The sequence below is a fragment of the Pelophylax lessonae genome (genome assembly GCF_965119305.1).
Source record: "Pelophylax lessonae genome assembly, chromosome: 3".
Taxonomy (NCBI): domain Eukaryota; kingdom Metazoa; phylum Chordata; class Amphibia; order Anura; family Ranidae; genus Pelophylax; species Pelophylax lessonae.
This window is the reverse complement of record NC_138770.1, coordinates 248,594,212-248,619,742: the sequence shown is the minus strand read 5'-3', so window position 1 is coordinate 248,619,742 and position 25,531 is coordinate 248,594,212. Positions and strand designations below refer to the sequence as shown.

General features: G+C 44.3%; 1 protein-coding gene across 2 annotated transcripts in view; it reads right to left on the bottom strand.

The window, feature by feature from the left end:
- Nucleotides 1-5,392: 5,392 nt before the first annotated feature.
- Nucleotides 5,393-25,531, bottom strand: part of RSRC1 (arginine and serine rich coiled-coil 1) — a 654,629-nt gene continuing 634,490 nt past the window's right edge. For both annotated transcript variants that reach the window (XM_082251164.1, XM_082251163.1), the window contains exons 9-10: nt 15,115-15,261; nt 5,393-5,667 (exon numbers count right to left, since the gene is read on the bottom strand). In XM_082251164.1, the coding sequence (XP_082107290.1) occupies nt 5,575-5,667; nt 15,115-15,261 (240 nt within the window). In that variant the 3' untranslated portion in view covers nt 5,393-5,574. The remainder of the gene's footprint in view (nt 5,668-15,114; nt 15,262-25,531) is intronic.

Sequence of the window (25,531 nt, the reverse complement as noted above, 5' to 3'; positions counted from 1 at the left end):
GATTCAACTGAAAGAACCTGTCCCCTGATCAGGGCCAAAATTTGATTTTGTTCCTGGAGCAAATCAGTTAGCGAACCCAATCGTCCTGAATGAAGGAAGTCCTGGGTTCCTGAAAGAAGCACAGACATCCCCCCACCCCTGAGACAGGTGAGGGCGCCCCTTCAGGCTGAAGAGGACTTGTCTGCAGCACCGGACTGACTGGCCTTGGGCTTGCCCCAAGGCTTTGTAGTTCCTCCAGAAGTTCTGAACGGCTTACCTTTTTCTTGCACCCCGGAGGCATGAAAAAAACGTTTATGAGCAGAAAAGGAGGGGCCCCGCTTAGTACGGGGTGTCTTACCCTTGGAGGATTAAGGAAGAAGAGTACTCTTCCCAACAGGCAGGCCCTTGATAAACTCATCCAATGAGTCGCCAAACAACTGTTCTCACAGAAAGGGGAGATTAGCCAGGGCTTTCTTAGAAGCTTGGTCAGCCGATCAGCTCTTCAACCAAACCATGCGTCTTAAAATAATGCCCACGTCCGAAACCCTGGCCGTATCCATAGACGCATCACACAGGAACACCAGAGTCTGGATCACCTGGTACGACAGTTCCAGCTATTCCAGAGGAACAGTCTCGGGGTCCAAAGACTCCTGCAAACCCCTAATCCATTCCGTCACCACCTGTGAGACTAACACAGACACAAAAACCGGTTTCAAAATGGAACCCGCCAGCACGTGAAGATGACGGGAAAGGGATTCCACCTGCATGTCCACTGGATCCGTAAAAACCTGGGAATCCTCCACAGGCACAAGGGTAGATTTGTTTAATCTGGAAACAGGATGGTCCACCTTAGGCGGCACCGTCCAACTGTTGGGAGACCTTTTCAGCAAAAGGGTACCGGCGTTTAAAGCATTTTGGCACCACTAACACATGCTTAACGCGCCACCATTGGTCATTCACAATATCGTGAATAGTGTCAGGCCAAGGGAAAACACTGTCAGCTTTTGGAGACTTCTGAGAGCCAAAAGCCACCGCGTCCATGCCAGCGTGGGATCATCAGTCAATTTTAAAGTATCCCGTACTGAAATAATCAGGGCTTCCACTAATGTGTGTTCCTGCACTGCAGCTGAAGACGACAGGTCCTCTTCACCGTCTGACTGCGAGGAAGGCGACCCCTCAGGTAGGGGCGTCCGAGGCAACCCCATCAGCCTCTGAATCAGAGGACACCTCCATAGATGGTGAAAGCAGAGGCCGTTTTCAGCTATCAACCTTTTTCATGACTAAATCAACTTTAGTCGCCAGGCTTTCTAGGGCTGCTGAAAGAGCAGTCAGCGACTGCGATCCGGACTGTTCGAGAGTCGCACAGAGTGGGTCTGAGGATAATTGCACAGTTTGGGACTCCATCTTGCAATTTGCAAAAATTAGTACTGTCGCTTTAAGAGCGTGATCGCGGTATCCACCACTGTTCGCAGCCGTCTGCAGGAAACCCCTTTAAACTAAACTGACAGCAGAAAGTGCAGGAATATCCCTGCAGGGACCCCAAGTACTGTACCACCTCAGACAAACCATCCTCCTGATTCTTCCAGCAGCATGGAGAGAAAGACGGGAAGTGACCTCGGCCAGTAGCAGGAAACAAATGGACAGGAAGTGATGTCGCCTGAGGAAGGTCACACTGCTCAGCATAGCACAAGGGTGAACCATGCGGCTAGGCACCGACACATGAAGGCCTCAGGAACCACAACCGGAACTAGCAAGCCCAAGGTATCATGTCACCCCCAGGATGCCAGGCGCTCCAGACACACAGCCACCGCAGGGACAGGGAAGAGGGGAGGTTAGGACGCAGACTGGGCACCGTGCAGGCTAGGGGTATCTTTTGGGAGGCACAAATCCCATTATCCCCAGGAGAGGGCCCACATCCCCCCCAAGGCCAGCAGGGGCAAGGGGGGCAACATTTATTCATCAAACCGGCTGGACCGGGAGGGCTCCGCTCCGGGCAGACTGCCTCCCACCCGAAGTGGTACGCTGCGACTCAGGGCGTTCAGGTCATCGCGTCCCGGTGAGGCATCCACTCGTCCCCATCTGGAAAAAGGGGCAACGTCGTGGCAAAGCCTAGGTCAGGACTATACCCTGCTCACGCTCGTAGGCCAGATTGGTGGAACCATATGGATCTGGATTATCTAGTGCGAACCCCCAGCCGTCATCGTTGCTTGTAGATCACCAGCAAAATTCTTCCCTGAACACTAGCTAGCAAGTGAGTAAAGAGAAATAAAAAGAAAATATTCTGAAAAGAATAAAAAACTGAGACCTGAGTTCCAGCAGGAAACCTAGGTCCTACTCCTTCTCTAGGCGGAAACAAACTGATGTGCTGGGCTGTGGCAGTGGGGGTTATGCCTGGAGGGAAAGCCCCGTGGGCATTTATATGTTAAAAGTTTCATACTAACGTACTGCCTAGACTACTCCTGCAGGTGGCAGCATAACCCACTCAGCTCATGGAGATGAGGCTTCGTCTGTCGATGGACGATAGAGAAAACAATAAAAATTTAAATTGGGTACAGCATTGCATAACCATGCAATTGTCATTCAAAGTGTGACAGCGCTGAAAGCTGAAATTGACCTGGGAAGGAAGGGGGTGAAAGTGCCCAGTATTGAAGCAGTTAAAGGGACAGTGTAAAAAATGTATTAAAAAAAAAAAACTTTAAAGCGTCCCATTCCTCCGTGCTTGCGCGCATAAGTGAACACATACGTAAGTCCCGCACGCATATGTAAACAGTGTTTGCACCACACATGTAAGGTATTGCCACGAGTGTTAGAGCGAGAGCAATAATTTCAGCGCTGGACCCCCTCTGTAACTCTAAACAGGTAACCTGTAAATTTTTTTAAAAGATCACCAATGGAGATTTTTAAGTACCGTAGTTTGCCGCCATTCCACAAGTATGCGCAATTTTAAAGCATGACATGTTGGGTATCTTTTTTCTTGGCGTAACATCATCTTTCATATTTTACAAACAAATTCGGGTATATATTGTGTTTAATTTTCTTGATTCATTAAATGTATTTTTTTTCACAAAAATTGAGTTTGAAAAACCGCTGCGCAAATACCGTCTGACATACAAAATTGCAACGATCGCCATTTTATTTCCTAGGGTCTCTGCTAAATATATATATATATATATATATATATATATATATATATAATTGTTTGGGGATTATAAGTAGTAAAGTGGATATTTGAGGTACAATAGCAAGTTAGATAATAGCAATGGCTTGAGACTTACACTCCATGTTTTATTTATGTCCAGTGGAAACATTTTTTTTCAAGCTTAAATAACTGTGTAAAACATGCTTCTTACTTTTGCTGCTTTGAAAATTTAAAAATATATATACCGTATACAGTGCCTTGAAAAAGTATTCATACCCGTTGAAATTTTCCACATTTTGTCATGTTACAACCAAAAACATAAATGTATTTTATTGGGATTTTATGTGATAGATCAACATGTGATCAGCATCATGAAGGCCAAGGAACACACCAGACCGGTCAGGGATAAAATTGTGGAAATGCTTAAAGCAGGGATAGGTTACAAAAAAATGTCCCAAGCTTTGAACATCTCACGGAGCACTGTTCAATCCATCATCTGAAAATGGAAAGAGTATGGCACGAATGCAAACTTACCAAGACATGGCCATCCACCTAAACTGAAAGGCCGGGCAAGGAGAGCAGCCAAGAGGCCCATGGTATCTCTGGAGGAGCTGCAGAGATCCACTCAGGTGCAGTTTGCGAGAAGCCATGTGGGGAACACAGCAAACATGTGGAAGAAGGTTTTCTGGTCACATAAGACCAATATTTAACTTTTTGGCCTAAAAGCAAAACGCCATGTGTGGCGAAAAGCTAACATTGCACATCACCCTGAACACAACACCATCATGCATCATGTTGTGGGGATGCTTTTCTTCAGCGGGGACAGGAAAGCTAGTGATAATTGATGGGAAGATGGATGGAGCCAAATACAGGGCAATCTTAGAAGAAAACCTGTTAAGAGCCTGCAAAAGACTTGAGATTGGGGCAGAGGCAGTGGAGTATTTAGGTTTTGTGCTGCCCTAGGCCTGACTAAACATGTGCACCCCCCAATTGAAATATGACCCACCTCTTCCTGTAAATCAGGGCACTATATAAGTGCAGCCCCATCAGTGAAGCTCAACAGTGCCGCCTCTTGCCCATCAGTGCAGCCTAATCAGTGCCCAATCAGTACAGCATATCAGTGCTGCCTTATCAGTGCAGCCTCATTAGTGCCCATCAGTGCAGTTTATCAGTACCCACCATTGGCAACTCATAAGTGGCCATCAGAGCAGCATATTAGTGCCCATCAGTGCAGCCTATTAGCGACCATCAGTGCAGCATATCAGTACTGCCCTATCACTGCAGCCCCATCAGTTATTTTAAGAAATTTGGACTTGTGTTTGCTGCCACTAATTGTAATTATAGGATTATGTCACTTATTTGTATAATGACTAGGAAGCCCATAGTCATTATACAAATAAGTGAATTAATCAGTGGCAGCAAACACAAGACCAAATATCTTATAAGATTGGAGTAATCTTACTAACCCAGTGACATATTGTGATAGCACATATGAGGTGAGTAGGTCCAAAATATTCTTGCCATCATATACAATTAAATTGTATATGATGCAATTCAATATTCTCACTCAATGACAAGGGATGTTAAAAAAATGAAATTATATTATTGACGTGATGCCTGCCGTACCTGGGGGTGGAGGAGGGTAGGCGGAGCATTGGGCTGCAGTGCCACACTTATTAGCATTGGCAGCCGTCGGTCCACTTGTATTAAGTGTGGTCAGCGGTCTGTCCGAATGTCCTCACCGGCTGATATTATCATATCGGCAGGTAGCAGTGTTACCGCTTTTTGGGGCTGCCAGGCTGATTTGCCTCCTGGACACTGCCCTCCGGCCCAATTCCCCCCATAGTACTGGCACTATACTAAAAGTGTAGCGCAAGCCGGCAGGGACCCTTTTCGTGTGGGAGCCGGCTGTTATTTTTTTCGTGCGGGTTGCAGCTTTTTTGCTGCCCCCCCTGCAAAGTGCTGCCCTAGGCCTGGGCCTTGTTCTATCACATAAAAATCCCAATAAAATACATTTACGTTTTTTGTTGTAACATGACAAAATGTGGAACATTTCAAGGAGTATGAATACTTTTTCAAGGCAATGTATATACCGTAATAGCTCATTATATCCTTATTGATTTTTGCACTAAGATTTTATGATGATATCACAATCTATGCTACTTCACTGTAACAGATATTTTTTACTTCACCATGTCTTTGCTCTTATTTTCTGTTTGTAAAACTCAATAAGAAACTTTATGGAATAAAAAAAATAAAAAATAATAATAGGTTTTTACACAGCAATTTAATAACCACCCACAGATACGTACAATATATACCATTTCTACAGTCTCATGAAACACACACTAGTCTAAAGTAATCCACATTTATTATTTTAAAATAAAAATGAAGTTGTAGGAATGACACAGAAGTAAAAACACCATAATGTGAAGGTGACTCAGCAATGCCACTGTTCAAGCTACTGGGCTTCCCATTAGTCTCTCTTGTCGCAGAGAAGTCAATCTTTTAAACCATTTTTCCTCAGCTTCACCCTTCTCAATGTACAGCTGTAGAGGAAAAAAAATGTTTATTAGATGTACTGGTCAAATATCAAAAGACAGATACTGGAAACAAAGGTCTCCCGTTTGTCGCCAAGCATGTTACATTCTGAAAAAAATGTATGAAATAAACAACAACCCTTATTTTAAATAATGGAGAAGGTGGCAGCATTCCAAAATAAACAAATTAAATTTTGTATGTGTAGGTTAGAGAATTGAAACTAAATTATTCATCTTGCACATGTCTCAGCCGGCCTGCCATAGCCAAGGTGGTGGCACCAGGGATCAAAAGACAGACAAACTCATCAGCGACAGAATTTATAGCTGCTGACCCTTTTTTAATGATCATAGTTCCGCTTTAAAAAGCCATATGAAGAAGTACACTGCACCTGAAGCTGGCATCAGAAAAAGTTGAAACGTCCATCTGGCAAAACCTGGAAAACATGTAAACTGAAGACCAACCTTGCAAACCTGGGAACCAGAGGCCTGATGATGAAATACCCAACAAGCACTCACAGCCCTGGTGGATTGAGCCTTGACTGGAAAGGGGGGGATCCTTGAGACTATTATCTTGTTCGATGGTCTGTCTGAGCTACTTAGAAATGGTGGAACTAGAAGCTAGGGTGCCCTTTCTAAGTCCATCCTGAATGACAAAAACTAAATCTGTCTTGCAGAATGAAGAAGAGATATACACACTTACAGTCAGGTCCATAACTACTGGGACATCGACACAATTCTAATCCTTTTGGCTCTATACACCACCACAGTGGATTTGAAATGAAACAAACAAGATGTGCTTTAACTGCAGACTTTCAGCTTTAATTTGAGGGTATTTACATACAAATCAGGTGAACGGTGTAGGAATTACAACAGTTTGTATATGTGCCTCCCACTTTTTAAGGGACCAAAAGTAATGGGACATTTGGCTGCTCAGCTGTTCCATGGCCAGGTGTGTGTTATTCCCTCATTATCCCATTTACAAGGAACAGATAAAAGGTCCATAGTTAATTTCAAGTGTGCTATCTGCATTTCGGAATATGTTGCTGTCAACTGTCAAGCACATCTTGTTTGTTTCATTTCAAATCCATTGTGGTGGTGTATAGAGCCAAAAATATTAGAATTGTGTTGATGTCCCAATATTTATGGACCCAACTGTATCTTCATCTATTGTCTGTGTGAATCCAGAGCAGAAAACCTGACATTAGATCAGGTCATTGTTGGCGAAACCACAAAATCACCTGGACCTCTGGAAAGTTTAACAAGAGATGAGATTCCACCGATGACCAAGTCCCTTGCACCAACAAAGTACCTTTCCCCAGAGCCTGACAGGCTGGTGTGCATCATCGATATTTTCAAAACCGCAGGAAGGAAAGACTTTCCCAATGTCAGAGACAAACTCCGAATACACCAGGACAGAGTCAGTCTGGTGCTTGGTATTAAATTAACTGGTCTGTGTAGAGGACTGACCTGTCCCACAATGACAGACTGTCACATTGCAGATTCCTTGAATGGAGCTGGGTAAATGGAACTGCCCTAAAGGAGTTTACCGTTAAGTCTCAACACTCTAATGAAGAGAAGGAGAGTCGAACTGCTCCTGGACTGGAGTGCACAAACCTGAAACTGGAGAGTTTGAAGTTTCTCCTTTAGAAGAAACAGCCTGGGCCAGTAAATTCCCAGGACCAGCATCAGATGTTTCAAGTGATGTGTAAACTCAGCAATGGCTTTTTAACCACTTCCTTACTGAGTCATGTAAAATGACGTCGGCAAAGTGGTTGTCTAGATCCGGGCCGCCGTCATATGACGTCGGCCCGTTCTAGCTGCTACTGCGCGCCCCCGGCGGCGCGCAGCGGCGCGATCAGGGATGAGGCTCGTCCCTCGGACATAGCCCATCACTGATCAAGGTAAACAGCCAATAGAAATTGGCTGTTTACCACGTGATCGGCTGTGTCAATCACAGCCGATCACATGAGCGGCTCCAGCACGAGCCGCTCGTTCTCTCTGCAATGCGCGCCCCCGGGGGCGCGCAGAGCAGCGATCGGGGACGAGGCTCGTCCCTCGGACAGAGTCGATCCCCGATCTAGGTAAAGAGCCAATGAAATTGGCTCTTTACCACGTGACCGGCTGTGTCCAATCACAGCCGGTCACAAATGTCAACAGAGAACACGGTAACTAGCTGTCACCGTGTTCTCCTCCTCACACACTGATCCTGTGTGAGGAGGAGATTGTGGTAACAGCTAGTTACCAAGTACAGTGCACCCTAAACACACTGATTGCCCCCCCCCCCCAATAAAGAGCACCTGTCACTAGCCCATCAAAGTACCCGAGTACCTGTCATCAGGTACTCAGATGACAGGTACTCGGGTACTCTGATGGGCTGGTGACAGGTATTCGGGTACTCTGATGACAGGTACTCGGGTACTCTGATGACGGATACTCTGATGACAGGTACTCAGGTACTCTGACGGGTACTCGGGTACTCTGATGACGGGTACTCGGGTACTCTGATGACAGGTACTCGGGTACTCTGATGACGGGTACTCGGGTACTCTGATGACAGGTACTCGGGTACTCTGATGACGGGTACTCGGGTACTCTGATGACAGGTACTCGGGTACTCTGATGACAGGTACTCGAGTACTCTGATGACGGGTACTCGGGTACTCTGACAGGTACTCGGGTACTCTGATGACGGGTACTCGGGTACTCTGACAGGTACTCGGGTACTCTGATGACAGGTACTCGGGTACTCTGATGACGGGTACTCGGGTACTCTGATGACAGGTACTCGGGTACTCTGATGACAGGTACTCGGGTACTTTGAGTACCTGTCAACGGAGTACCCGTCATCAGAGTACCTGAGTACCTGTCACCTACCCATCAGAGTACCCGAGTACCTTCCACCTGCTCATCAGAGTACCTGACGCCTGAAGTACCCAAGTACTTGCCGCCTGCTCATCAGTACCCATCACTACTCATCAGTACTCATCAGTACCTATCACGTATCAGTACTGATCATCAGTACCCATCAGTACAGTATCACCTATCACCTATCAGTCAGTGAGTACTACTTATCAGTACCTATCACCTGCCTGTCACCTGCCCATCAGAGTACCCGAGTACCTGTCACCTGCCTATCGGAGTACCCGAGTACCTGCCACCTGCTCATCAGTACCAGAGTACCTGTCACCTGCCCAACAAAGTACCCGAGTACCTGTCACCCTTCATACAGCCACCATGTCCAAGTCCAAAAAGGTTTATATACGTCGTCCGTTTAAACCTAAATACCGGTGTTATGGTAGCAGATAGCTGCCATAACCCTGGTATTTTTTTAAACGGTGGACGGTTGGCTTTCCAATAAGGGTGGTCCCAGCGGCGGATTCGCCGTGGGATCACCCTTCCGGGATGGCGGAAGAGGCGCCCCCCCCCCCTCCCGACGCGTTCCAGTCCCTTTCCCCGCTTACCGGACCCGCCGGCAGCGGGGAAAACGATCCGGTCCCGAATCCTCACAGACAGGATGTCGAGTGAGGGCAAGCTTGCCCTCACTTGACTCTATGGTCTTGGAGGACCGGAGCTACGGAAAATTTTGTTGCCTAGCAACCGGTTTAAAGGTCCTTTTTTTTTTTTTTTTCATTTTATATTATAATTATTATTTATTTATTTTTTTTTTCTATCTTTTAGTGTACTTGTGAGATCTGAGGACTTTTTGACCCCAGATCTCACAAAAAAGAGGTCCTGTCGTGCCTATTTCTATTACGAGGAATATTTACATTTCTTTTAATAGAAATAAAAATGATCAATTTTTTTTTTTTTTTTTAAACGGTGTAAAAATAAAAAATAATAAATAAAATAAATAGTAAAAAAAAAAAAAAAAAAAAAATTAAAGCGCCCTGTCCCCGTTAGCTCGCGCGCAGAAGCGAATGCATACAGAAACCCCGCCCACATATGTAAATGGTGTTCAAACCACACATGTGAGGTATCGCCGCGATCGTTAGAGCAAGGGGAATAATTTGAGCCCTAGACCTCCTCTGTAACTCAAAGATGGCAACCTGTAGAAATTTTTAAATTGTCGCCTATGGGGATTTTTAAGTACCAAAGTTTGTCACCATTCCGTGAGCGTGCGCAATTTTGAAACATGACATGTTGGGTATCTATTTACTCGGCGTAACATTATCTTTCACATTATGGAAAAAAATTGGGCTAACTTTACTGGTTTCTTATTTTTTAATTAAAAAAAGTGAATTTTTTCCAAAAAAATTGCGTTTGGAAGACCGCTACGCAAATACGGTGTGATAAAAAATAGTGCAATAATCTCCATTTTATTCTCTAGGGTCTCTGCTAAAAAAAAATATATAATGTTTGGGGGTTCTAAGCAGTTTTCTAGCAAAACAACTGATTTTAGCTTGTAAACACCAAATGTCAAAAATAGGCCTAGGCAAGTGGCTAGGATGCATGATGATGCTCCTTGGATGTTCGGCCCCTCTATATGGCTAGGCTGTGAAAAAGTCTCACACATGTGGTATTGCCATACTCAGGAGGAGTGGCAGAATGTATTTTGGGGTGTCATTTTTGCTGTGTACATGCTATGTGTTAGGAATATCCTATAAATTGACAACTTTGTGTAAAAAAAAAAAAGTTTTCATTTTTTTCCCACATTTTCCAAAAACCTGTGGAAAAAAATGATATGTTCAAACGACCCATAATGCCTCATAGAATATACGTTGGAGTGTTTGCTTTCCAAAATGGGGTCATTTTGTGGACTTTTCCATTGTATTGGTGCTCTAGGGCCTTGAAAAGTGTGATAGGTAGTAAGAAAGTTTTATGTGTATTTATGCTCCTAGAACGCCTGAATGTGCTTCTTGGACGTGGAGTCTCTTTTTGTGGCCAGGCTGTGTAAAAGTCTCACACATGTGGTATCGCCATACTCGGAAGGAGTAGCAGAATGTATTTTTGGGTGTAATTTTTGCTGTGTACATGCTATGTGTTAGAAATAGCTTATAAATTGACAACTTTGTGGGAAAAAAAAGAAAAAAAAATTTTTTTCTTCATTTTCCCAAGAATTGTGGGAAAAAATTACAACTTCAAAAAACTCACCATGCCTCTTACTAAATACCTTGGACTGTCTACTTTACAAAAAGGGGTCATTTGGTCGGTATTTGTACTGTCCTGACATTTCAGGGCCTCAAGAAAGGAGATAGGCAGTCAGTACATCTGGTGTGATCAATTTTCAGTAATTGGTACCATAGCTTCTAGACTCAATAACTTTCACACAGACTAAATAATATACACTAATTCGGGTTAATTTTACCAGAGACATGTAGCAGTATACATTTTGGCCCAAATGTATGAAGAAAATTTTATTTTTTGCAAAATTTCATAATTGAAACTAAAAAAAAGTGTTTTTTTTTCAAAATTTTTGCTCTTTTTTTGCATATATCACGAAAAAAAAAAACCCCAGTTGTGATCAAATACCACCAAAAGAAAGCTCTATTTGTGTGAAAAAAATGATAAAAATTTTGTTTGGTTATAGTGTAGCATGACTGAGCAATTGTCATTCAAATTGTGAGAGTGCTGAAAGCTGAAAATTGGTCTGGGCAGGAAGGGTGTCAAACTGCTCTGTATGGAAGCGGTTAAGGTTTAGCATCCATCATGACCTATCTGAAGGTTTGCAATATCTGGACAGTCATGGACACATCAGACCCCTCACTGACTGTGTCACCAAGAGAAGGATGTCTAGGTAGCTCACATTTGAGATATCATGTAAGATGGCAATAATGGAGCTTGGTGAACATCCCTGGTGCTGAGGACAGGTTGTATAGAAGGGCCATGAACTGGTAGTTCAGGGGCCCCACTGCAAAACACATGAAGTGTTGATGCACTAAAAAATGGGTACATATATAAGTGGGCATTCTTCGTGTCCACTGAGGCCAGTCATTCCCCTTGATGCAGAAAAGCAATAATTGATCTTGTCAATTCTTTCCTTGACAAAAGGTTTATTGGTAGTTTTTACATTACACAGATTTAGCTCACTGTTCAAGTAGAAATGAAGTGTACAGTGAAAAATATGGATGGTATTCATAGTAAATATAGGAAAACAACCAAAAAGGGTTCACACTAAAACTTACATAAAGAACAGTACATTTAGTGAAAAGGCAGTTGCGTCCATGCCTATAAAGAGGATATTTGGTGTCAAATGAGCAGCAAGCACTATAGAGGAAATAGGTCTGCTCTGGAAAGGGGAGCAAAGCCAACTGGAAACTGTCTAAGTAAGGCGAATACCAGAATATCTAGTTTTAGGGTGGGAAGAGCAAAAACTGGCCATAGTAAGGAAAGAGAAGAAAGACAGAGGGAACTAGAAAAGAGAAGAGGAATAGGGAAGAGAAAGAGAAAGGGTCCCAGGGGCAAAATCGTCAGGAGGAGATCATCAAATCTATAAGTATGGGCCTATTGGATCCATGGGCACCACAATTGGAGTCATGGGAGTCCACTAATATAACCAGCTTTTCCTTAATCAAGATATCATTAATTTGGTTCTTCACCATCCTAAAACTGAGGGTCAGGGATTTCCAGGCCCTGGATATAGTAAACTTGGTGGCCATACAAAGGATGGGTGTCAATAGGCTTGTAAAGAAGAGCCTCGTAGTGTTTTTTCTTAAGGTTAGAGTGAAAGAGTGCAAAGTAAAGTGTAAACTTGAATCCTGTATCAGGAATTTTCATACACGAATTTTAACATTTAAAGCTTTGAAGTCCAGGGCAAATGCCCCCTTTGAGTTTGGCAGTGGTCAACAGATTGGTAGTCAAGGGCAATGTGACACTTAAGGGATGCTACTAAGAAGTTGTAAACATATAGGACTTCCGAGTCTACTCCTTAGTGGTTGGATTAATCCTGAAGGCATCACGGAGGATAGCATTCAACGTTAACCCAAAGAGACTATGGTCTCAATTCACTTAAGGATATTGCATGCAGTATTTGGGTCATGTGAGACATTTTTCCCAAATATCACATGCGATGCTGAAAATGTCAAAAAGCAAAAATGTTCTGTATACACCGCATAAAACAGCATTAAAGTAAATTCACTAAAGGAAATAAATGAATACATGTGTTAAATAAGTAGTGGTCCAGACATGTGATAGTTAAACAATGTACTGTATTTCATTTCAGCTGGTTGTAAAAGTCTTACTTTAATTAAATTGTTCCCAAGCATCACACTTGTCCAGATTCTCTTCTGCTCTGAAATTCAGCTTCAGAGAGGACCTCATGGCACTCAGCGGGGGTCTTGATGGAGAGACTTTCCACAAAGTAACCACTGGAGCTCCAGATCAGTAACGCTCACATTTCCCTGTTGATTGCTCTAGTGCTGTGTCAGTGCGGGGTGTTAGTTGGAGCGCTGCATAGCAAAGCTTTGTAGGGAGCTGGCACCCGCCGGTGTCCTTAACAACCAGGAAATAGCTGGTCATTAAAGAGCCGGTAGCCACCTGCGTCTTGAAAAACCAATGAAAAACTAGTTTTTAAAGAGCCAGCACCTGCTGCATCCTTAAAGCGGAGCTCCACCCAATAGGTTCCCCCCCTCCGCTGCCCCACATTTGGCACCTTTCGGGGGGAGGGGTTGTTGGAGCAGATACCTGTAAAAACCAGGCACCCGCTCCCACTTCCGGGTAAGATCGCCGTAATGGTTGTGCAGCGATCTGTGCAATTTCCGGCCCCTCCTCCTCCCCCCTGCTGCCTTTTGGGAGACACATAGGTCCCAGAAGACAGCGAGACCATTCAAAAACGTACGACTCGCACATGCGCAATAGGAAATGGGCTGTGAAGCCACAAGCCTTCACTTCCTGTATGGCTTAGTGTAGATGCTGGTCCCTGCATCCAGAGCCGATGTATGGATTGGCTTCGGGTGTCAACATCACAGGATCCCTGGACAGGTAATTGTCCTTTTTTATTTGTATTTGTAGCTACTGACTTTATATTATTTTTTTCCCCCAGGCTGGAACTCTTATTAATAACTTATTAACAACTATAACTCATTAGCTGTCAGAAGGATTCCCCGCTGTTTTTGCATGTCTTTTTTGCAGCTCTTAACATCACACATAGGGAAGCCCATTTAATTGAATGGGCTGTCCTATGTGTAACAAAGAATGTCAAAGAAGCTTCAGTACCTTTTCAAGCGTGCAGAGTTGTGCATTTTGTTACGTGGTAAAATCGCACCACATATGGAGAGACATTAAGAAACTGTCAGTTGCCTCTCCCTGTTCCTCCAGCACTCACTGGAGTGGCGGGCTGCAGAGATGTGGGCGCAGCTCACTTCAGCTCTCAGCTGCATGCTGAAAGCCAGAGTCAGCTGTCAATTGACTGGGTGGAACCAGACAAGACTGTTGGAATCTCACCAGACCCTGAAGCAACTTTGCTATGCAAGCTGACAGTGGGCAATAGCCGGCTGAAAGCTGACACGAGGTTACAGGAGAGAAAAAATAAGTTAACCTTTTGGGATCCACAAGAGAAGTATGGCCAAAAAAGCTTGGGCCCTACTTCTCTTTTAATAAATACCTAGATACAGCAGGGGTGTAACTACAGGGGTTGCAATTGCTCCCCTGTACACCTGGAAAGGAGGAGCGGCGGAGGCAGCATGTAGAGAAATCACTGTCCTCCTTTTTCCTTCTGTAGCGGCAGGAGGAAAATGGAGGAGATTGGTTCCTCTGTTCCGCCACTCCTCCTATTCAGTTCACTTGTGTTCTGCTGTCTCTGGGCCCCTGTTTACTCCCCTGGTCCCCCCCCTACTGTGCTGCATTCCCCCCCCCCCCCCTCTGTGTTCCCTTCCCTCTCCTCCCGGCTGCTGCAGGGGATGTGTCACAATAGAGAACCAGGAAGGGGTCAGTAAGTATGTAATTTACCAGCTCCTTCCTTTTCTGAATGGACAGAGTCACAGTCAGTGACATTGTAAAAAAATAAAAATAAATGATAAAAATAATACAATTAAAATACCAAAAAATAAAAACTACTGACACCAGTGGGTGAACTTCCAGGATCGCAAAGGTTACACTTGCGACGGGGCCCTGGCATTCCACCACAGATGGCAGGAAGGGGGCCCACTGCAGAACTTGTGAAAGGTTCCCACTGCGGGACCGTAATAAAGGGCCGCGCAATGAGAGTAAAGGGCCCCAGGATCAGTGGGAAGAGGGGTCCGGGGGGCCCTTCATGGTTTCTTGCACCGGGGCCCTGAAGGTTCTAGTTACGCCTCTGAGATACAGCCTTCATATATTAGCATATGTGTTCGTTTTTTTGGGGGGGGGGGGGCATAAAAGCTGATCGGGTTAAATTATGAATATAAAATTACTTTAGAAAGTGTAATACATTTTACCAGGTATTTGAAGGCAATAGGCTTTATAGATGGTAGGATTATTCACTGGTGCACTGTTAATAATGGCTCTGTATTCACTATGAACAAAGTTTATGATGCAACTTACATTTGGGTGTGCGACTGAGTTATCATCCAAGTACTTGATAGCAGTTGGGATAGTACCAATATCGGTTTCTTTTTCTTCTGCAAAAAGATCCAGGGCTCCCGTTCCTAATATAGCAGAGTCATGCTTGGTTTCCGTATTCTCTGTAGGCTGAAAACAGCACCATATTTATAAGGTGTAGGTCAACAGTAAACATTTTATATGTGTGTGTGTGTACATATAGGTTTCATATATATATGTAGGCAAGGCCGGGGGGGGGGGGGGAGTGGTGCAGTATTGTTGAATTGAGTGGGGTGCCAAATGTTGCTGACCCTATTCAGATCTGCAGCTGTCATTAATAAATCACAGAAGCCAGCAAAGGTAGTCTTTCACTACTTGCTTTTTTGCAAATCTGACTGATGACATTTATTGTAGTGTATGGCAGAGGAAGCGTGAAGTAGAAGACTTCCTCTGCTTGTTCCTGTGTTTACTGTTCCTGTGCTGGTTCTGTGCTGACAGAGGTCTGGATGGGGTCAAGCGGCACAGTGTGAGTGGCAGAGATCTTCCTCCCAACACTTCTCATCCCTGGTGTCCCTCACCCAAATGGAAAAAGAGTTCTGGATAGGGTCAACCTCAGCAGCAAAAGTAAGCCCTTTTTAAGGTGCTTTGTAACTACTCCCTACTGTCTCAGTCTGATGTATGTTCCCTTTGCTGAAACGACTTATTTCATATGCCATGCTGTACCTTTCCTATTTCACAACCCCTCATTCTACATGCAATGCTGCACATTACCCGTTGTGCACACCCTCATTCCATATGCAATGCTGCACATTCCCTGTTTTGCACACCCTCATTCCATATGCAATGCTGCACATTCCCTGTTTTGCACACCCTCATTCCATATGCATTGCTGCACATTCCCTGTTTTGCACACCCTCATTCCTTATGCAATGCTATACATTCCCTCTGCCACTGACACATCAATCTTTATAACATACTGTACTTATTCCAGACTGCTTCAGTTCCTATGCTATGCGGTATGTTCCGTTTATACCATGCTGTACAATCTCTTTCTTTCTACCACCTCATTTCATATAGCATGATGTATGTTCCCTATTTCCACTACCCTATTCACTATACCATGCAGTACAGCCTGTATTCCACAGTTCTAGATTTTAGTTCAACCTTTGCATGCACGGCCAGCCTTTCATTTTGTCTCTTGTGCTGTTTTCAGTTAGCACAAGGGGAATGGAAGGAGAGGACAAAGAGCAATATGGTCATACGACATCACTGCGCACTTCTACCTCCATGTGAAAAGCTGAGGTGACCAGGATGGCAGCTGTAAGTGGGATTGCAACTGAAGAAGATGATCAGAGGCGCAGTTGGCATCTTTAGCTTGTCCTGGCACTGTATATTCTTTCTAAATCTCATGCATATTAAGTGTGTGTGGAGATATATATATATATATATATATATATATATATATATATATCTTAATTAGCTCCTGTCCTATATTTAAAGGTTATAAAACTGGCATGATGTCACATCTAACCATAGTGCAGCAAATTAGTCCAATCAGCTAAATTGGACATGACAGTAAACCAGGTTATATTTCTAGATGTGGCTTTACTTGCAACCATTAATGACAACTAGAGTATTAAGTGAAAGGCAGCTTATTTAGTATAATTGTATGGATTGTGTTTCTAATTAACAATGACTACCTCTTGTACAGGTCTGTGTAATGTGTGGGAGATCAGCCTTAAAGTGGATCACAATGGATGTCATGACATGAGCACTAATCTATAGCAGGCTCTGACCATTATGGATTATGTGTCCAATAAGACGTCACTTTTCAGGATATAAGCCATAGACATTTATGTAAAGGATGCAAGAATGAGGATCTAATTCCACCAAAATTAATTATTTCTTGTAAGGCGGCCAGAGAGAATGGCAAATGTAACTTTATCATCAACTCAAACATAGTTTCTATACCTAGTTAAAAATATTGTTTCTATACCCTTTGTACTAACTGCATCAGAAGGCATAAAACAAATATAATCACACTCTTACTAGCATGCTGAATTGTAAGCCAAACAGGGCCAAAACAAGCCAAACACCAGCAAATTCATTCGAATAGAATAACAAGGTTCATAAATATACACTACCGTGCAAAGGTTTTAGGTAGGTGTACAGAAATGCTGTAAAGTTACACTCTTTTAAAAAATATATAAATGGATTTTTGTAAAATCTTACCGTAAAATCCTTTTCTCTTAGCTCATTGACAGACGTAGTCCTCGGTGATACACCACCTTCGGGTTATGTTGCCTCCACAGGAGCAGGACTAGACAGGAAATTAAAAAGCTCTGGCCACACCCCAGGGGCAGTCCCAGAGGGTATATCCTCTCTCTCTCTGCCTCAGCAAATCAGTTATGTGAAAAAGCAGTCTTTAGAGATTTTAACCCAACTCAAAAAAACAGAGGGGCGGGGACTACGTCTGTCAATGAGCTAAGAGAAAAGGATTTTACGGTAAGATTTTACAAAAATCCATTTTTCTCTAGCGCTCATTGACAGACGTAGTCCTCGGTGATACACCACCTTCGGGACGTCCCAGAGCAGTATCACAACTGAGGGGTGGGAAAATGGAAATCAAATCCCAATCTAGAAGGCCCAACCGGTGCCAACTAGAAGTTTACAATGCTCATCCTTAATGATGAGACTCAACAAAAAAAGAGAAAACAAATTTTTTTTTTTTTTTTTCAAACAGAAAAAAACCCTCGAGGTAGACCACCGGTCTCCTCAAATTGCGGCCTGCAAAACCTTGCGGCCAAATGAGGCATCCGCCGATGCCGTCACATCAATTTTATAGAATTTTGTAAAGGTATGTACTGACGACCAGGTGGCCGCCTTACATACCTGGACCACTGACGCCTGATGGCGAAAGGCCCAGAAAGTACTGAGCGCTCGAGTGGAGTGCGCCCTAACAGGGAACGGAGGACTCTGACCCTTAATAGAATAAGCCTGTACCACCGCTTGTCTAATCCATTTGGCAATGGTCGCGGCAGATGCAGGCAAACCCTTTCTGGGACCATCCGTGATCACAAAAAGTGAATCCGTCTTACGGAATGATTCCGTAGCTTTCAGGTATACCCTGATTGCCCGAACCACATCTAAGGAATGCAACGCATGTTCCCGATGATGCTTGGGCTGAGGACACAAGGAAGGTAGTACAATATCTTCATTCAGATGAAAATCTGAAACCACCTTGGGAAGAAAAGATGGCTTAGGATGAAGTACTACCTTATCCCTATGAATCACTAGGTATGGGGACTGGCATGATAATGCAGCCAGTTCTGACACCCTGCGAGCAGAAGTAATAGCCACCAAGAAGGCCACCTTCTGGGATAAAGTAAGCAAGGGAATCTCCCTGATGTTTTCAAAGGGAGGTTTCTGTAGAACCGACAAAACCAAATTAAGATCCCAAGGCGGTAAGGGCGCGCGGACTGGAGGAGCCAGGTGCCGCACCCCCTGGATGAAATTCCGCACCAAGGATTTGGTAGCTAAAGGCTTCTGAAAGAAGATTGCTAATGCTGAAACTTGACCCTTGATGGTGCTCAAGGCTAGCTTCTGCTCAACCCCTTGTTGCAAAAAGGCCAATATTCGAGACACCGAATAGGTACGTGGAGGAAATCCTAAAGATTCGCACCACGCAATATAAGTTTTCCATGTGTGATAATAGACTTTGCTGGAAGTCGCTTTCCTTGCTTTAATAAGGGTAGGAATGACTGAAGCTGACAAACCTCTGTCCTTCAGTACTTGGGTCTCAATGGCCAGGCCATTAAACCCAGCGACTGTAAAGCATGATGGTAAATTGGTCCTTGAGACCACAGACACTCCCTGAGACAAAGTTCCCACGGAACGTGTACGACTAACATGTCCAAGTCGGCCAGGCCGGCTTGAGGAGGCCAACCTAGAATCTCTAGGACCACTGGCGCTGATTGAATCTGAACCAGGCGTCCCTAGAAGTATCTGGCCCCGACCATCCGAGAAAGTCTGGTCGTTTTCTGTTCCCACACATTTATCAGATACCTGATAGTTATCAGGAAAGGTGATCTTTTCTGGTTGAACCTCAGGGACCGAAGTCACCCGACTAGAGGCTACTTGGCCTATCTGGTCAACCAGATCCGATTCCTGTGAGGTATCGGGACTAATCTTGGGAAAAGGTAAAGGAAAAGATCTATTCAGGGAACGGTAACTACCGCTTCCTGTAGAACTTAAATGTTGGAAGGGAAGAATCGCACCGGTAGTAGTGGTTGATGCTCGATCTAATGTCCTGAATACCGGTGAAAACGTCCCCCCACCCTGAAACCGGGTGGGGGCGCACCTTCAGGCTGTGTACTCCTTTGCTTCGGGTTTGGCTGGGTTGATCCCCTTCTTGAACCCTCCTGGAGGAGTCTTGCCTTTCCCGCTAGAACCAGCCGGGCGCCCTTTATGGGCGGTAAAGAAAGGTCCTCGCTTGTTGCGAGGTCCCTTAGCTTTAGCAGCCTGTGGCAAAAAAGTGCTCTTGCCCCCAGTGGCATCCTTAATGATTTCATCTAGGTTGGCCCCAAATAGACGATTCCCCTGAAAGGGGAGATTTGTCAAGGTCTTCTTGGAACCTAGGTCAGCTGACAAGCATTTTAACCACAGCACACGTCTGAGGATCACCGCTGTCTTAGATGCATGCCCTAATAAGGGAGTAGTGTCCAAGGCTGCGTCACAGATAAACTGTAGCCCTTGTATAATCTGTTCCATCAAATCAGATGTCTCCTGGGGAATATCTTTTCCCCTAAGATCTTGGCGTACCATTTTCGCCCATTCCGTAAGTGTCTGGGAAACTAGACCAATAACAATTACTGGTCTAAAAGCTGACCCTATCAGAGAGAAGATGGTGCGGGACTCTGCTTCCATCTTTCGATCCACCGGATCCTTAAAGGACGAAGTGTCCTCCACTGGAATAACCGTGGCTTTATTCAGCCTGGAAATAGGCGGATCCACGACTGGTGGTACCGTCCATTTCTTAATGATGGATTCCTCAATCGGATAGCGTCTAGCAATACGCTTGGAAATAGTAAGGTACGTTTAGAATGCTCCCATTCTCCTTTAATCTGATTACCGAAACATTTAGGTACAGGAAAAGCCTTCATCGTCTTGATGGGCTTATTAGTACCAAAAGGAATCTCTGTTTCAGTTGCCTCTGCCGGTAAAGCCTCAAGTTTTAAGGTTTCCTGCACTGCCACAACTAGTGCGTCCACCAATGCTTCTTCCTGAATAATAGCAGGAGAAGAAGCGTCCTCCTCACTGTCTGAGGGGGCTTTACCTGGGATAACAGCCCTTGCAGAGGAACCTGCAACTGCAGTGACCATCTCTGAATCTGAGTCAGAGGTGTCAGATAGTATAGGGGTAGGCGGGGGTCGCTTCCTTGACCCCCGTCCCTGACAGGCCGCCTCCACCCGAGCCACCATAGACTCCAAAAATTGCTGTAAATGACTCTATACTCTGTGCACCGGCGGGTCCCGTGGCCCCCTCGAGGGAAACAGGTGGGGGAATATGTGTGGCAGGGTCCATGATAATTCCAGTTACTTCCTGGATAATATAATTCAAAAAATAAAACTTTATTTTTTTTTTTTTTTTCGACCCCCAGCGCCACAAAAGCCCCTTAGTGTTACCTGCTAGGGATCCCTATCGATCGAGAGAGAGAGAGAGAGATAGACCCCCAGGCTCACCACTTGATGCTCAGAGTTTAACTGCAACAGGTTACAGCGCTGTCTTGACAAACAGGAAGTCTTTTGGCTGGCTGCTCAGGAAAAAAGGAGGCGGCTCCGCCCCTCTGTACGCCTTCCGGCGCCTCCCCCAAGCTCCACGAGGTGTTTGTATCACCTCAAACATGGCCGTCCCCATGCTGGAGACACGAGGCTACGCCAAAATGGCGGCTCGTGCGATCCAGCAAAAAAAATGGCGGCGGCCCGTACTGAATAGCGGTATGCTGCAGGGCACACAACACTCTCACTGCATGGGGATATGGCGTGGTTGGCGGTACCGGCCCTGGCGGACCGCATGGCCGTTCGGGAGGCCTGCTAATAGCTGGAGATCTGATTAGGAAGGCAGTCTACATGTCCGTGGCTTCTGACTGGTAGGTAGCTTATTCTTAACCCATAAGATTCCCAGAATGCCACAGATTACATCTTTAAAACATGTATACAATTAGATTGTTAGCTTCCAAACCAAGCCTCCTGGCTTTTTGCACACATAAAATCACACTCAAAGTAGGAGGATCTGTGTCATGTTGTAGGATAGAAAGGGACTCTATCTTACCATACAGAGAGGGGCCCGCGTTCACCACAAAACCCGTCAGGGGGAAAGGGGGAACATACTACTCACCATACCGGAACCAGGCGGGCACCAACTCCTGACAGTACCCCTCTCCACCGGGGCGGGAGGGCTGTCGACCGATACGGACGCCGTGACTCATGGTCTTTGGCGTTTCAGCGAGACGTTTAACTCGCGTGGACAGTCCTGTAATGGGACTTTGTCGCGGCCGACCCAGCGCGGAGCTATGGCCTGCACGCGCTCGTAGGCTGAACTGGGGTGACCACCGGATCTCAACATCCAGCCCGTCGCCCAGTTCAGCTTTCTTGCTTGAAGATCTCACAGGAACACTGGAGAAAAAAGCTGTCTAAAAAAAATCCTTTAAGAAAAAATTCTTGCCAGGACCTAAGATCCCAGCAAGGTATCTAGGTCCTTACTCCTAACTAGACAGAAAATAACTGATTTGCTGAGGCAGAGAGAGAGAGGATATACCCTCTGGGACTGCCCCTGGGGTGTGGCCAGAGCTTTTTAATTTCCTGTCTAGTCCTGCTCCTGTGGAGGCAACATAACCCGAAGGTGGTGTATCACCGAGGACTACGTCTGTCAATGAGCGCTAGAGAAATTTTAATTATTATTATTTAAATAAATAAATATAATAAAATGTAATTCTTTATTGCATATAACAGCTAAACATTCAGAAACCAATTGATGTAATATAGGGGACATAGGCTGTACAGGTTCAAGCACACAGAGCCACACATTATTATATTCAGATTATTCTAATATAGGTACATACGGTATCCCTTCAGGCAGAGAGGTCTACCTTGTTGAGGGGCAATTCCAAGTACACAAGGCAAATATAAAGTTAGCATGGCCAATAACAAAGAGATGAAATCACAGCTTAAACATTGCTTTGCTGTCATACTCATTTTATATATACCATTTTTTATAAAAAAAAAAAAAAAAAAGGGGGAAAAACAAACATAATCAAAGCCCAGCGATAAATCTGAATTGCAACTCTCATTAGGGTCAGGAGCAGCAATTATTCCTGAGGGTAACTGGGTGCTTAAAATTGTTTATTTTTGTAAATTTACAAAATGCTAAGCGAACACAATAAAATTCTAAATCAAATCAATATTTGGTGTGACTACCCTTTTATGTGCTGCATTATGTTTCCTTCACCAACCACTCCGTCTACGGTCCTCAACGTTGCCCAATCAATGGTGTCCTCAATGCGGAGATATACAGGTAGATATTTATCCATCATGCCATACCATCAGGCAGGTGTGTGATTGGCCCCAAAATTATTCTGCCGTAGGACAATGCCCCCCAAACATACAGCCAATGTCATTAAAGGATAAGGTCATCTTTGGGAACATGTTTCATGTTCCACCCATTTTAGGCAGCAGTCCCTGTGGCAGCAGTACAGGAAAATGTTTCCCGTACAAGTGACACTAATACAGTGATCAGTAGTTAGCTAATATACTGTATATTAGTGCACAGTGTGATAGAGAGTGAAGGGGTTAACTGGGGGTGATCAAGGCATTAAAACTTTATTAGGGGATAGATGGCGGGTGCCCTAAACCTATTTGGGCCTAGCGCAAGCGCGATTTAGGGTCACAAGTGACACTAAATATAGTGATCAGTAACAATCTGTATACCACTGTATATAGTGTACACTGTGAGGGGTTTGGGGGGTGATCAAGGGGTTAAAAGTGTACCTATGTGTGGTAGTGTCAGTGTAGTGTTGTGGAACTCCCATTTTAGATGCTTCTTCTTCTTCTCCTGGAACCAAAAGGGCTCCAGGAGGGAAAATTACATCACTTCCCCTGCCTGTGTAATGTTAACATGATGCCATTGGCCAGAACCGATCACCAGATCCAGACCAAAAATCATTGGTCTGCATCTGGTGACTGGCCGAATCAGACCAGGATCACGATCGCAGGGCGCGCTGCGTGAATGCGCCCGACGTAGGTCTACGTCGCTGGACCCAGGAGAGCTGCACTGCCGCAGTTGGATTACTGTGAGCGGTCGACTAGTGGTTAATATAGGCTTGCTGTTGTTGTTTAGTCATGTCCGACTCTTCGTGACCCCATGAACCATAGCGCATCAGGCTTTTCTGTCCCCCAGTGCCTATATTATTATTAATATTATATATATTATAGGCTTACCTATATGGTAAAAGTCAGAGATGGGACTTTAACACTTCAGCATTTTTTCACACCTGCCTAAAACTTTTGCACAGTACTTTGCATGATAAAAGTGGACATTTTCTTTGAAGCTGAAACCAACAATGGTGCTAACAGCCATTACAAGCTACAGCAGGCTAAATGCATTAGTTATGTACAGCATTCTGTATGATTCTGTGTGATTACTAAAACTTTTCTTTGACTTCAGCTGAAAAGTATTTGAACTTTAGTTGATGGATTTTGATCACAAAATGTAAATGCACTATATAGTTTCATATCTTGCTTACAAGGGAAGCTAACATTGGACCTTATGCAGAACAATGTGTGGGAAAAAAGCACCATTCTTGTTGCTTAAACCAATCAGGTAGGCCTTTCCTTTCAGGTATCTGGTGCATTATAGGAGAAGCTGGATGCTGTTGACAGGGGAGCTGTCCACTGCAGAGCCTATATCTATACAAACACAGCTTTCCTTGTTTTCTCTTTGAAGATACTTCACTGAACACTTATAAAATGCCGCTGAGCTTTTACAGCGTGGCGAGACGTACAGCTCCAGCAGCTGGAAATAAATATATAATAAAAAAACAACATTATTAAGCTGTGGTACTTAAATATACACCATGGAAAGCATATTAAATGTCTTGAAATACAACCAAGTCGAGCATGAATTATCCCCATAAATCAGTTTAAAATGGTTGCTGCTCATTTCCACAGGACAGAAATGTGAATAAAGATCTCGTTGAGCGGTGTGTGCTAAATAAATTCTGCTGTGACCTTCGGGGCTGTCATAGTGCATGATTCTCAATGAAGTATGTCGGGTAAGAAAGGCTATGCTCATAAACTGCCCCTCTGCAGACATGTACGGCAGGCACAGAGAATTGACAAACTCATTTCAAGCTACGTTCAGCCCTCCACCCCTTTGTCAATTACTTTGGAGATGATAGCTCGCTGAGAATATCGCCCCATTCCCGTACTTTTCAGATAGATATAATAAATATGTTTAACCGCTTCAGGGTAGAATTTAATGGCCGTGGGTTACGCAATTTGTTAATCTTCATAGATTAAATTATAGGTAGAAGATCCCATGCTGCCTTTAATTCTCTAGTCTGTATTGTCCGCTGGGACTCCATTCCACAAATCAACTACTTTAATCTATAAAGCCGTATTTATTCTCTAATCAGCTATCTCTGATTCAGGTTTTCAGATGTACATGTGAGTGTACTAGTGAAAGACCAACGGTGCTTCACTAAGCTTTTTGTTATATGGAAATATATTTTTAAAAGTTCAGTAGGTCACAAGGCTTTGACTTAAACTGGTAGAGGTAAAGGAGGGCAGCTGGATGTGCAGACATGATATACAGTAACTGCTAAAGAACCTTCTTTTGAAGGATCTTTCCATAAACATGCATGCTTGAATTTCTTGAGTATATACAGTATCTCACAAAAGTGAGTACACCCCTCACATTTATGTAAATATTTTATTATATCTTTTCATGTGACAACACTGAAGAAATTACACTTTGCTACAATGTAAATTAGTGAGTGTACAGCTTGTATGACAGTGTAAATTTGCTGTCCCCTCAAAATAACTCAACACACAGCCATTAATTGTCTAAACCGATGGCAACAAAAGTGAGTACACCCCTAAGTGAAAATGTCCAAATTGGGCCAAAAGTGTCAATATTTTGTGTGGCCACCATTATTTTCCAGCACTGCCTTAACCCTCTTGGGCATGAAGTTTACCACAGCCTCACAGGTTGCCACTGGAGTCCTCTTCCACCCCTCCATGACGAGATCACAGAGCTGGTGGATGTTAGAGACCTTGAGCTCCTCCACCTTCCATTTGAGGATGCCCCATAGATGCTCAATAGGGATAAGGTCTGGAAATATGCTTGGTCAGTCCATCACCTT